Genomic DNA, 14,827 nt, shown 5'->3' on the forward strand with positions numbered 1-14,827 from the left:
TATATATATATATATCCCTGGTGGGGTGATATGTGGGTCAATCCACCACTACCTACTTATTTTCCGTTAGCAATACAGGAACAAAGTACACACTTGAATCTGTGGTTGAGGTGGGCACTATTGAGTTGAAAGCTAGAGGTAAATATCAAGTTCAAGTAAAGGTAGCATAGAGCTGGTTTGTTTATTAGTACATTGATTTGTTCACTCAATAAATATTTAATGGAGTTGGCTGGGGAGGCAGTCATGGTACAGTGGCAGAATTCTCACCTTCCATGTGGGAGATCCAGGTTTGATGCCTGGCCAATGCACATTTTGTGCAGCCACCACGTATCTGTCAGTGGAGGCTTTATTGGTAGGATTTTGAACAGGCTTCAGCAGAGCTTCCAGATGAAGATGGACTGGGAAGAAAGGCCTGGTGGTCTACCTCCAAAAGTAAGCCAATGAAAACCCTATGGGTCACAATGGTCCAATCTGTAACTGATCATGGGGATGGCACAAGACTGGGCAGCATTTTGTTTCATTGTGCATGGGATCACCATGAGTTTGGGGCCAACTTGATGGTAGCTAACAACCACAACAACAATCGGCCAGCTCCTATTCCAGATACTGAAGGAACAGTAGAGAAGCAAACAAAGTTCCTGTTCCCTTTGCTGTTACACTTTTAGTATTGTTCACGTTTCAGAGAGGTCAGTACTCCCCCTGAATCCCATAGATATTTTGTCATCTGAAAAAGATACCTCCTCTCAAGCCATCCAAAACTTAGGAGAAAAGAGCTATGCAAAGAGAATTTCTACAAGAGAGGAAACAAATGGGTCTCTTACTCTTCTCCTTTGTCCACCTCCCTTTAAGACTTGCTCACATTGATCTCACCATCAGCAACCCCTTATAACCCAGAATGAGCTTTGTTATAATCAGAAACAGTTATTGGAACTATTTGTTAATTTCTAACTCCACAGGGTTGCTGAAAGTATATATAACTCTGTCAAAAACAAGCACACATCAAGCAAGTCTTCATGTTCCTCTCCCCCTTCCCTTCTCCCGTCTGACCCTTTACAGAACCATAGGCTGCTTTGAATTCTGCCACTGTTTCAAATCAAAGCACTCCTTGGTAAACCAAATGTCACATCCAAGGCGGGGGCAGGGGGCACGCAAGCAACTTCCTTCGCAGCTTTGAGCCATGTACACTTGAGCTACAAACACTTGTTCTTACAAGAGGACCTCCTCTGTCCTTTCCACTCAGGTTTGAAGTTCTACATTTTGCCTATTTTGTTTTCAAAAAGTGTATATCGAGACATAGAAAAAAATACTCACCACTGTAAACTTGAGTGGGAACAGCTGAAGATATTATTATGTATAAAAATGAACAATTTGCAACTATCCAGTTGTCTAATTCTATGAAAATACTTAAACAATATCTAACCTATCTCCCAGTCACATTTTCATACAAGCACAAAAAAATATGTTACAAAGACTATTCAATAACATGTAATAGTAATACATCTAAATTGGGATGTACAATATGATTGAAACGATGTTAAAAACTACTGCTTATAGGAAAACATCCCCCACTCACAGCCATTGAGTCGATTCTTTCTTATAGCGACCTCCATAGGCTGTAAATCTTTACGGAAGCAGACTGCCTCATCTTTCTTCCATGGAGTGGCTGGTGGGTTTGAACCACTGATCTTTTTCATTAGCACCCCAATGCTTTAACCACAGTACCACTAGAGCTCCTTAGGGAAACAACTAGGACATGTCAAATTGATGACAGCAGCTGTATCAAAGTGATTGGGTTATGAGAGACTTCCTCTTTTTTCCTATATAATTTTCATTTATATAATTTTGTACATATGTAATACAAATTTGGAAATGTAAAAGGCATTATGACAGGGATAAAAATGGAATTCTGGCCGTCATGGAATTAGTGTTCTCAGCTGCCCTGGTCAATGTACCCGAACAAGAAGCATACCTTCCTGAAATAGGCTTCTGACAAATACATGATCTTCTGTGGGGCTCCCGCACACTTCACAGGAGTATTTGGGAAGGTAAATATGGCATTTCCCTCCTTGAAGTCCTGCAGGGCTTTCCACGTCTTCTCTACTGTCTTAACTGAATAATTGGACCCTATTTTGGGATAAGCAAAACCTTCTGGTAGGCCTTTAATCTGCAACAAAGCACACAAAGAAATTATTTTTCAACAAAGTGCAAATGGTTTTACAGTCCTTGTTCTTTGCCATCTGTACAACCTCTCTAGTATTTCAGCACCTTTATTACCCCCAATACTCACACATAATGGAGCAGGCAGATGGGTGAGGAATCTGCTAAAAGCCAATCTGTGGCACAAGAAATCACAAACCAACCATAGAATAGGCTCAGTTCAGGGGAACTTTTCTACCTCCCAGCCTTGGAGACTATGGCTTCAATACAACTCTTCCTACCATCACAGAGAGGGTAAGAAGCCAGCCATGCTTCCTATTTGTAGAACCAATTGCCTTACTGGGGATGAAGAAGAATGACAGTCGGGATTAAAACCCATTGCTATTGACTCATTTATAGCAAATTTAAATTATCCTTTATCAGGCTGTACTAGATCAAATTCTTGGCAAAGGCAATGAAGTCTGCTCATTAAAAGCATAGACTTTGGAATGCCACAGCCCCAGTTTGAGTCCTAGCTTTTCCACTTACTGGCATTATAACTCTGTGTAAATTACCCATTATCTTTAACAATGGGTCTCAAAGGGTGGTCCTCAGACCAGAAGCATCAATACCACCTGGGAACTTTCTAGAAACGCAAATCAGGCCCATCCTCAGACCTACTGAATCAGAAACTGTGGGAGCATGCCCAGCAATGTGTGTATTAACAAGCCCTCCAGGTGATTCTGATGCACACTGAGATTTGAGAAGCTAATGTTCATGGTCTATAAAATGGGGATAGAAGTATTTGCTTTATAGTGTTGTTGGTAGGAGTAAATGAGATCACACATTTAAAGTGCTTAGAAAAATGACTGATACACACAGTGAATGGTCCATAAATGTTAGTTTATTGCTGTCAATAAGATTAACTGGATACGTGTCTTAATTATTAGAAGGTTCACAGGTACAATTAAAAGCCACAGATGGAGTTGAAAGACTAACACCAGCTCCCAGCAAGAACAGGTTCACCTTCAACCATCAAGACACAGTCATGAAGATGGGCTGGTCCTTCAGAGCCTGTCCAAGCCATTCTCCAGACTGTAAGGTGACCACCTCCAGTCACTCCAGACACAACAGAATTGCCCCTATCCCACAGTCTCAAGGAAACAGCATCCTATGATCTCCTTTAGTGGCCTAGGTTCATTACTCATCCATTCTATGTTAAGAGCAACTATCTTTTTGATTACTGAGCGTACCTCCTGCTACAGTTTGTTGTTGTTGTTGTTATGTGCTGTCGAGTCGGACCCGACTCATAGCGACCCCTCCTTTGGTTTCTGAGGCAGTATCGCTACAGAAGTAGATTGCCCAACCTTCCTTCTGAGGAGCGGCTGATGGATTTGAACCGCCAGCCTTCTGGTTAGCAGTCAAGTGCCTTAAGCACTATGCTACCAGAGCTCCTCCATAATAATAATTACCATTGTTATTACAATATTACCTTGTATTTTAACATTTTTTTAAGTTTCACATCTGTGCTAATACTGGGTTTTCACTGTATTGAGGGTGATAGGAAAATGTTATTAGCTTGTAGAACAAATGAGGTAACAGAAGCAGAGGAAGTTGAGAAACTCTCCCAGAATCTTTCAGAACTAGATAAGAAGTCACCTGACCATCACTTGAAGGCTCTTCCCACAGGACTGCCACAATGTCTGGTTTCCAGAGCAAAACTCACTCTCCAAAAGATAAACAAAGAGTTGATCTCTTATTCCCTGTGCCATTTTTTTTTCCAGTCTAAGGAAGCTGTTGTTTAAGAAAAAGCTGCCACTCAGCGGTAACCAAGTTCCTTTTAGGAAGACTTCTGCCATGAAGGGTGACTTATGATCCCTGATCCAGTCAGAGCTGCTTCCCTGGGAAATCCAAATCAGAGGGAGGCAGGAGGCAGGGAAGCAGGGAGAGAGTGAGAGTCAGGGGAAGAGATTTGATCTGTTCTCACTCTGGCTGCATAGTAACAAGCTGTACACTGAGGAGCTGTGCACTGTCCTATCACACCAACAGACCAGTGAGTAAGAGCATCTGCTTGCACAGACTTCAGGGAACCAGTGTGACATAGACATATAGGCAGAGAGGCTGCCTGGCTTCTGACAGAACCCAGATCTGAGATCCAGTCCTTCCGATGTCCACCTATATTCTTGCCCTGGAGTTCCTGAAACATCTCAATATTCTCATAAATAAATACTCTTTTTGTTTACACTCACCTGAGTAGTTCTCTAGTATCTGTAATCAAAGAGTTCTAAATAATATAGTAACCATTGTTTCCGAGACGGTAAATCTTTATAAAAGTAGATTGCCCAGTCTTCCTTCCATGGATTAGCTAGTGGGTTTGAACTGCCAATCTTCTGCTTAGCAGTCAAATGCCTTAGGCACTATGCCACGAAAAAAACAACCAAACTCACTGCTGTTGAGTCAATTCAACTCATAGCACCCTGCTCCTTGGGTTTCCACGGTGGTATCTCTATGGAAGTAGATTGCCCAGTCTTCCTTCCACAGAATGCCTGGTGGGTTTGAATCGCCAGTCTTCTGGTTGCAGTCAAATGCCTTAGGCACTAGTATCTCTACGGAAGTAGATTGTCCAATCTTCCTTCTGAGGGGTGGCTTGAACCACCAGCCTTATGGGTTAGTAGTCAAATGCCTTAGGTGTTACACAACCAGAGCTCCCACTACTATGCTACCAGAGCTCCTTAAATAATATGGTAACGATCATTACATTACTTACTCTCTCTTAACCTCAGTTTCCTCATCTATTGAGTGGAGATAAAAACATCTGCTTCACAAGTAATTGTGAGGTGTCAATATTAGATTCCTAACATGGTACAAAGTAGAAGACTCCATACCAAGAGCCACTTTTAAACATTACTGTCTGTTTTGCTGCAAGGGATTGCTAAGAATTCCTAACACTGGTCTTTTCAAACAGTCCTCCTCGTATGGCATTGGGGGCTGTTTGGGAGATAGTATTGTGCAGATGGAGTCTCTGGGTAGTGCAAACAGTTATGTGCTTGGAAGCTAATCTACCAAAAGGTAGAAAGTTCAAGTCCACCAAAACACACCTTGGAAGAAAGGCCTGGTAATCTACTTAAAAAAAAAATCAGCCATCAAAAACACTGTGAATCATTGTTCTTCTCTAACACACAGAGGGTTGCACTACTGGACAGCAACTGGTCTGGTACAAGTATTGTGTAGACACACTGTCTTTGCATCACCAGTCAACACTGGTTGAGGCTTTTTTTGAGATGTATAGACCTCCCAGTAATAGTCGTCATTGGCACTTTTCGCCATATATTCTAACCCATATAGTCTGTCCTCTGTTATATGAGACTCATGAATCATGGCACCATGACTCAACTATCTCACAACCTTTACAACAAGCCATGGCTTCTCAGAACCTTCACAGAACACATCCCGAGACATTGTCACTAACCTCACCCTGGACAATCATGACTTAGGTTACCCAGGAACACATTCCTTACTGAGTCAACTTAGATAAGGTCCTTACCTGGATCACATTCCTACAGCTTGTGACCTGGTGGTCACTGTGCTTTGTGTGCTTCAATTATTTATGTGCAATCCCCTATAGACTCTGGAACTTATAATAAATGCTGGAAATTATAATAAATACTCCATTATGTTCTAGAAAAAAACAAACTGGAACCTCACAACTGTCAGATAGCATACAGCTCCCTAGTTTGCTGAAAAGAGATCAAAGGAACTGTGAGGAGTACCTTTCTATTGCACAGTCACTTTCCACATGAAGATCTAGCCTCTACACAACAGAACACAGAAGTCTTCTGAGCATCTGATGAGCTAATTTTGTTATGCCCTAAAAGTCTGTGTTATGGGTTAAATTGAGTTCCAAGAAAATATGTGTTGTAAATCCTTGCCTCTGTGCCTGTGATTATAATTCCATTTGGGATGAGCTCTCTTTGTTATACTAAAGAGGCAGGATTCATATAGGGTACAACTTGAGTCACTCTATTCTGAGATATAAAAGAGATTAAACCATCAAAGAGATGCAGAGAAAAGAAGATGTGGGAAGAGAGACTCCAAGCCACATGAAGATAGCCCAGGAGCAGAAGTTCAAAGAGACAAGGACCTTCCACCAGAGCTAACGGAGAGAACAAGCCTTACTCTAGAACAGGACCCTGAATTTGAACTTCTAGCCTCCTAAACTGTGAGCAGATGAATTTCTGTATGTTAAAGCCACCAACAAATTATCTCTGTTAAAGCAGCACTAGATAATTAAGACAGTCTGCTTAAGAATTCATATTCTAAATTTTACAATGTAAACTTCAACACAGCCAACTGAGTCCTACATAGAAAGGCAGTTTTCTTATAAGTGTAAAAAAGGCTGCTAATTTGCAAAAATTACCATTAGGGCATGAACTCTGATTAAAGCTTAAAGCTAGAATATAACTTGTTATCATTGACAGAATCTTAAAGAAGACTTTTTTTAAACCACAAAAAGACTACTGAGAAGTAAAACTAGAAGAGCATTTCTTAGAACTCTTTCCTGTCAAACTAATAGAAAATAACTAAGTGCAGTGTTTGATCTTGGCATAAACAGGCCAATGGAACACAGAAAAAGTTTCAAACAATACCTTCTCATAGTTCAGTTGGATTCCGAGAGCAATAATAAGATATCTGTAGGAGATCTGCAACAGAAAACAGTGTTATTTTAGGCCAGTACCTAAGAAACAGCAGCCAAAGGGTCAGCTCAAGCCCCAGATGTGTGTGGCCAGCATGTGTTTCACTATTCTAATGTGGATGACTTGGGTCTGAGGATGATGGGTGGACAGGAAGACAGGGATGCATACTGCACCCTGCCATTGTGCCCGCCATGCTCTATTGCCTCACACCTCATTGCTTCACAAATACCAGGTAACCTTCCAGGCCCCTGAAAGCTTGAGACTCTTCTATTTGCAGTGGAGAATAATAGAAAATAAGCTGTATTTATTTGCAAAGTGCTTATATTAACACTTTTTCATATTGAGGGGTAGGGGAATGACTTCTTAATCTTAAAAGATAATCACTTCCTTGCAAATTCATGGTGTAATGTGTGAATCCCGAACAAAACTGACTGGTCATATAGTTGGACTAATACTATAATTGGGAAACTGTTCTTTTGAGAGTCATTGAAAAGAATGTGATGCAGGGTATTTGATCTTTTTGAATGATCAGCATAGGATGGAAAATTCTCCTTTTCCATTCTGTTACCTTCTTGCCATTGTCTGTGTGGATGCAGTTCTTGTCTGGGTTAAGTTCAACCACTCTTGCTTTGATCCATTCTACTCCAGATGGAATCACACTCGCTGTAGGACGACCAGATGAGGACAACTGTTTGGCACCAGCACCCACCAGTGTCCAGATTGGTTGGTAGAAATGTCTCTGAGAAACAAAGTATTTGGGGATTCGTTTCAATTTGAGGCTGATCAAAAGGGTCATAACTAAAGATACATGAGATAGATTCTCTCAATTACTCCCTTCTAGCCCTTGGAACATGGCATAGAAAAGTCTCCTCAAGGTTACATCCCTCTATTGGCATCTCCTATTATCTTAAGCTCAGAAAGGCCTTCACCCAACTGTGAGAACTTCTAACAAAGTTATTTTTAAAAATTTTTTTAAAAAAAGTACAATGAACTATCCTTAATGACCATTGCATTACTTATTGCTGAAGCTAATTTTGTGTTTGATACATACATGCTATACACACACACACACACACACACACATACGTACACAGACATATTATTGGTATATTTGCATGCAAAGGTAGAAAGAAACTTAAGCCCAGTGGCCTAAATACGGCTCCTCAGAAGTATGTAGGGACTACAGTAAGTCTAGAGAATTCTAGTGGAACAGTGGTTAAAGTATTCAGCTGCTAACCAAAATGTCAGTGGTTTGAACCCACCAGCTGTTCCATGGGAGAAAGATGCTTCTACAAAGATTACAGCTTGGAAGCCCTATAGGGCCCACTCTGTCCTATAGGGCAGCTATGAGTCGGAATCAACTCATTGGTAGTAGGTTTGCTTTTGATTATGGTAAGTCTGGAAAGTTTTTAGCCACTTCTGAAGATACTCATAATTCTATTAATATCCAATTGTATTTCTCAAGCCCACAGAGAACTGTAGACACTTCCTATTAGCCCGCTTCTTCTTTCTCAGAGGTCTTACACCCAAAGTCTGTAGGGGCCAGATCTTACCTCACAAAGCAACATATACCCCAAACTTTCACTATTTTCTAGAGTTTTCTTTCTTCAGATGGTCTACTCTTGTTATAAGTTAGTTGGGAAAGTTTTAGACCCAGTGACAAAGGGCAGATTGGTTAAATGGCCTCTGAGAATTCCAGCTCACTCATGAAGTAGCCTGGGGGACCCAAGAACTTTCAATATTGCCAAAGTACTTAAAAGTGACTGGACAGAACTGCTCAGAACCCACAAAGAATTGAGGGAACATGAGGCATGACTTTGCAAGCTCCCTATAGCCAATAATGGATATTATTAAATGGAGAAGCGAAGGGAATCACAAGTTGATTAGCTCATCAATTTCAGGTCCCTCTTGAACAGGAAGCAGAATGGAAATACAAACTCAGGGGTTTTTTACACGAGGAAAAGGCAGCAGTTCCAGGCATTATTAAACCAGGCACTGAAGGGAAAGTGCCAAAGTCTGAGCCACTCCTTCTCCACCCTCCCTAGAGACTCCTGTCAGGTGTTTCCTCACAAGGCAGGGCAAACGTTATTCTGACCTCCGGAGTTGTGTCCAGCCCCTCAGAAAAACTAGTCTCATTACAAAGAGAAGTCAGGAAAACAGAAGTAGTCGCTCCTCCTGAACAAGGTGGCCCTGGGGAGAGGAGATACCAGAACCTGCCTGTGCTGCCAGGACCTCTGCTTGTGATCCACCCTGTGACCTGGAGCTGCTACAGCAGCCCCTCATGGTTAGGAGACCCCCTCTGGCCTGGGGCCTGCTCTTCCTCTGGGCACAAGTCCTTTGGGATGAGGTGTCGGGGAGCTTGCAGGGAGGGAGCAGATGCTATCTTTCAAACAGAAAGATTCAGGAAAGTGTTGCATGTGTACCATTTGAACGCTTCTTGCTGTTTTTAGGATTCTGAGCCCTTGGGGAGGGTACCTGGGAGATGGGGTAAGAAGAGCTTTCATTCATCTGTACAGTAGATTGCATGACAGTGAGCAGTTGTGTCCAGGGTGGCTACTGACCAGTTTATGACAAATACCCCCACTCTGTGTAGCCTGAGTGCTTGCTCAAAGAGGGGCTGTCCTCTAGGAACCCATGCTCCCCAAGGGTCCTATCTCATTCCTGGCCAGTTCTCTCCTTGCTTCCCACCCACCTGGCCAGGGCCCATTTTTAACCCTACCCATCAATCATTTCAAGAAACCTCTGTTTACTGTGCAGCACCCAGGCTAAACATGTTCCACAAATTCAACTTGTATATTTGACAGATTAAACTTGATGTCTACCTGACACAACTCACAAACCATTCTCATTGAAAATACCACTGCTTTGAAGATACCACTTAAAAAGGAAAGTGATATAGAATGCCCTGTAGTCTCCTCTCAGAACAGAGAGAATGAATCAGTGACTAAACAAAGCCCAGAGTAGTCTCATTCAATACTGGGGAGACATCTGAAAAGGATGTGCCATTCTCGCCCCACCCCCACCTCTACTTAAACAGGCACTGAATCCATTTTGATTTTCCCTCCTAAAGACACACTTTCCAGCTAGTGCATCTCTAGTTCCTGGAGAAACAGGCAAATCGCCAAAAGCATGAGTATTTTTCTGAAGCTTTTGGACAATCTTAAAATGTTTGTCATGAAATGTTGTTGTTGTTGTTATGTGCCATCGAGTCAGATCCAACTCATAGTGACCCCTCCTTGGGTTTCCGAGGCAGTATCACTACGAAAGTAGATTGCCTGGAAGTAGGTTGCCCAACCTTCCTTCTGAGGAGTGGCTGGTGGGTTTGAACCACCAGCCTTCTGTTTAGCAGTCAAGTGCCTTAGGCACTATGCTACCAGAGCTTCTTTGTCATGAAATAGTACCTTATAAACACTTCCCAATTTAGTCTTCTCTTCTAGTGTCTGCTACCTTTTTCTGCCTTATAATTTGTTCTCTTCCATGCTCCATCTTCCCTGACTCCTGTCACTTGCACTTAAATTTCTCAAACCCACTGACACCTTCCCAGAGGGTTCCTTACCCCATCTTATCACCCCTTCTCCAGCCAGGAACAGAAATGAGAAAGTACAATGACTATTGATTTTCTTCTGGACATGACAAAAGGGGTGGGAAGGAATCACAGAAAGCCAAAAAAAAATCTGCTCCCTCCCTCCACATTCTCCCAATCCTTTTGGACTGCTACTTGCTTTTCCCAGAAGGAGAAGCGCTAACATGAAGTCCCAGTGCCTGATAGTTAACCCCACTTCCCTCCCTAACACACAAACACTCATGAGGGGAGACTTACCTCACTGGGCTCAACAATACCCACATTCTCTGCCCCTACTTTCCTCTTCATGCGAGCAGCCATGGTGATGCCACCACTGCCCCCACCCAGCACCAGCACTTCATAGTGGTTCTTGGCTGCACAGCTGGCTCCTGTGTGCAGCTGAAGTGGGCCAGCATGTGTGGTGCCCAGCCTGAGGAAGTAAGCAAAGAGCCGGGTGCGGGGGCCAGACACCATGGGGATCGGCAGGGTCATCTTTAAGGTGGGTCAGGCTAGAAAGGAACAGACAAGGCTATGAGTACTGAGGAAGTGACTGCTATGGCACCAGACTATTTTCTTTCAGGGAGAAAAGAGAGGTCAATGTCTGGCCAGCTTCAGCTATTGTCCCCAATCTTCTCTTGAGACCATTTCCCCCTTTGGTCACGTGCCCAAGATATCCTAAGAAAACTTGATTAATAGCTAACAATTGGCTAAATTTTCCACTTCCCCTCTTCCTCCTTCTTTCAAAAGAGCCTTTGTGGCACAATGGTTAAGGCATTTGGCTGCTAACCAAAAGGTTGGTGCTTTGAACCCACCAGCCACTCCACAGGAGAAAGATGAGGCAATCTGCTTCCATAAAGATTTACAGCCTTGGAAACCCTATGGGGCAGTTCTACCCTGTCATAACTTCTTTCAAGTTATCTAGCATGCTGTTATGAAGGACCCCTGGTGGCACAGTGATTAAAGTGCTCAACTGCCAACCAAAAGGTCAGCTATTCATACCTACCAGCTGCTGCATAGGAGAAAGATGTGCAGTCTGCTTCTGTAAAGATTATAGCTTTGGAAACACTATGGAACAGTTATACTTTGGTATAACTTTTATACATAAGGTCACAATGATTCAAACTCAACTCAATGGTAACGGGTTTGGGGTATGTGTGTGTGTGGGGGTAGGTTAGGATGCTGTTATAGGTCCCTGGATGACACAAATAGTTTGCACTCAGCTACTAACCTAAAGGTTGGCAGTTCAAACCCACCCAGCAGCACCATGGAAGAAGAGCCTAGTGATCTGTTTCCGTAGATTACAGCCGAGAAAACCCCACGGAGCAGTTCTAGTCTGTAATGCATGAGAATTAACTCAATGGCAATAGGCTTGTTTTTTGTTTCATGGGGTTTGTTGTTGTTGTTGTTGTTGTTGTTGTTTTTCCTTAGGATGTTCCTTGAGCTAGGCATCCTCTACTCTTAGGTTCTTCCTAACAACTTTTCTGTACCCATCCCCGTCCACCTATAAAATCTAGGGCATCATCTGGTGTATCCAGCAGCCACCCAGTCTCCTCTCATGTTCCTCAACTCCTTCTTTGGCTTTTCAGTCCATCAACACTAATTTATGAGTCCACAGATAGAGACCTGTATAATACCTCATCACAAAGGGCACCTAAGACCTTTTTGAGAAAGGAATAATCCGCAAGAACCCACTGCTCAGGACCCACCTTCTGAACTCAGAGTTGCCTTAGTCTCACTTAGAGGCCTCCTGGTTCTGTGCCAGAGGCATGCAATGAATCAAATCACTGGAGGAGGAAGCATAAGCAAGGGCCCTCCCTCCACATCCTTAGCAATTTTAACTAGATGATTAAAAAAAAAAAAAAAATGGCCATAAAAGGAGCCCTTCCTGGTGTTATAAAGTTATATTCTGTGTACAAAATCTGCACATGCTGCTGACCTGTCTTTTATTATATCCAATTCAGTGTCAGATTACCCAATAAGCAAGGTAAGCACAGGCTTACTTGTGCATCCTTATTAATCTGTAGTGAACACTCTCACATTTTTTCACCACATCAAAGATTCTGCTTCTACGTATGACTGGCATCTGTCTCTCTCCCAATCCCACAGCAACTCCTACAGAATCAAAGCCTCTTTTCAAATTCACAGTCCCTGACAGAGATGGAGTATCACTAAACAAGTAAGCACGGGCTTAGTTGTGCTTACTTACTAATCTATAGTGATCAGTTTCACATGTTTTTCACCACCTCAGAGATGTGTAGAAACCCTTAGTAAATTTGCACAAGTAAGCAAGAGTTTATCTTGCTTATTGAGTAATCTGCCCCTGATCCAAATCAATAAACAATCTCTCCTTAATAGCTCCTCCAAGAGATCCTCTTTACCTTTAGGAAATACATGTTTCTACTCTAAGCAGCTAGTGCTTTGGCAGGAAGGAAATTAAAGCTCACAAAGACTGGTTTTTGCTTCATCCTATCCATAGAACTGGCCTTACATCAAGAACATCATCTTCTTGGTATAATTATCTCCCTTTATCTTGGTATAAACATCTCCCTCTCTGAGTGTTAGTGCCCCAAATTCCACCATTACGTTCAGTCCTTTGGGTTAAATGTTGCTCCAGGAGCTCTTTATTAAAATGCAAATATCCAGCTGGGGAATAATGCTTATATAATGCTTATAGCTGCATATCTGCTAAGGTCACTAACTTCTTCTTCTTTTTTTTTTTTTTTTTTTTTAATTAACTTTTTATTGTGATCTGGGTGAAAGTTTACAGAGTAAATTGGTTTTCCACTCCACAGTTCATACACATTTTGTTTCATGACATTGATTACAATCCCCATAATGCAACAGTCCTCTTCCCACTTCCTCCCTGTTGTTACCATTACCCTTGGTCTTTCTTTCCTATCCATTCCTGCCTTTTGAATTTTATCCCTAGGCAAATGCTGCCCTTCTGATCTTTGGAAATTATCTAGTTATAGCATTTTTCCCACTTGCTAGAGAAGAGGATGGTTCCCTGAGGGAATTACAGAAAGGTGAAGGGAGGAAGGGCCATGAAACAAAGAAAGAAGGGCCCTGGAAGAAGGGGAAATGGGGTGGGGAGAGTGTGAAGAAGGAGCCAGGGATGCTAATTTTAATTGAGATGAACTCTATTACAGAGTTTTGGCACCCCTGACAATGTCCCCAATATTTCAGATCTGAGAAGCAACTAGAGCTGGCATAGGGGCCTTGGAAGACACACAGTAAGGAGGGTAGGCTTACACATTATTGCTGCCAATTTAAAATTACTATGACCTTTAGAAAATAGTATTTATCATTCTTTGACTCTGCATTTCCATCTCTGGGAATCTAGTCTAAGGAAATAACCTGTAATATTGAAGAAGTAAGGAAAAAAAGAAAAAAAAAACTGTTATGAAGATGTTTCTCAGATTCATTCATAATACGGTCAATCTTCAGTTCTGAAGACAGGAAAAAACAACTCCAGGCTCTACACAGGTCAGGGAAGGCAGTGGTCCTTGATTGATTTGGCCAGGAATAATCTATGATCATTTCAATTAAACATGATTGAGGGAGGGGTAGGCAGAGCAGCCTGGATGGCGAAATATTGGGGTAAGATTAAGTGAAATAGAGTTACATACAATGACTTATACTGCCTTTTAAAATTATATTTCCAAAGAGAATATAAAATGCTTATGTTACAATCAGAATACAATTGAAAAATACATTATTATTTCAACTACATAAAAGAAATGCATAGAAAAAGTAGATGGCCAAAAATGTTAACACTGGGTGAGTGGTTTTCCTCTGGATTGTAGAATAATGGGTGGTTTTGATTTTTTCTGCTTTTCTGTATTTTATAAAAGTTTCTACATATGCATGTACTAATCTTATAAAATATTTATTTTGATTATAATAACTAAAATATTTTAAGCTTTAGCTTGTGAGTTGGCTACCATTTTACATAACCATTTTACAAATGCTCCAATTGAGGCAAGGAGCAGTGCCTCCCTCTAGTCATACATCCCTGTACACGGTGGACTGTGGTTTCCATCCAGGCACTATGGTCACAGCCTGGACTTTAAGCCACTATACCCTACTATCGATAATCTTTAAATAGCTGTGTATCAACAACAACAACAAAAAAAAAAGTGCTTAGAAGATAATGTTAAATGCAAAAAAATCCACACTTCCCAGAAAACAAAAACATATTTTCATGGTACTGACATCTAAATCTTAGCCCCACAGAGAGTGTCTACAATATACATTGTAGTATATGAAAGGAAATTTACCAAATGTTAACAATGGCTTTAGTAGGAGTATAATTGATTCTTTTCTTCTTCTTCTTCTTCTTTGTGTTTCTCAGCTTTTTCCAAATTTTCTTTATTGGATCCTACATTTTAATGTTTTTTTTTTAATTATGCACTTTGATTTTTTTTTTTTTTTT

At 41.5% G+C, this 14,827-nt stretch overlaps 1 protein-coding gene across 1 annotated transcript in view; it reads right to left on the reverse strand.

Moving 5' to 3' along the window:
- The window catches only part of SQOR (sulfide quinone oxidoreductase), a 38,518-nt gene extending 27,634 nt beyond the window's left edge, over nt 1–10,884 (reverse strand). Inside the window, exons 1-4 of the mRNA XM_007935218.2 lie at nt 10,651–10,884; nt 7,399–7,569; nt 6,783–6,836; nt 1,970–2,164 (exon numbers count right to left, since the gene is read on the reverse strand). Coding sequence (XP_007933409.1) covers nt 1,970–2,164; nt 6,783–6,836; nt 7,399–7,569; nt 10,651–10,884 — 654 coding nt within the window. The remainder of the gene's footprint in view (nt 1–1,969; nt 2,165–6,782; nt 6,837–7,398; nt 7,570–10,650) is intronic.
- Between the last annotated feature and the right edge of the window lie 3,943 nt (nt 10,885–14,827).

Source organism: Orycteropus afer, unplaced genomic scaffold (genome assembly GCF_000298275.1).
Source record: "Orycteropus afer afer isolate SDZICR_OR568_19922 unplaced genomic scaffold, OryAfe1.0 scaffold00026, whole genome shotgun sequence".
Classification (NCBI taxonomy): Eukaryota; Metazoa; Chordata; class Mammalia; order Tubulidentata; family Orycteropodidae; genus Orycteropus; species Orycteropus afer.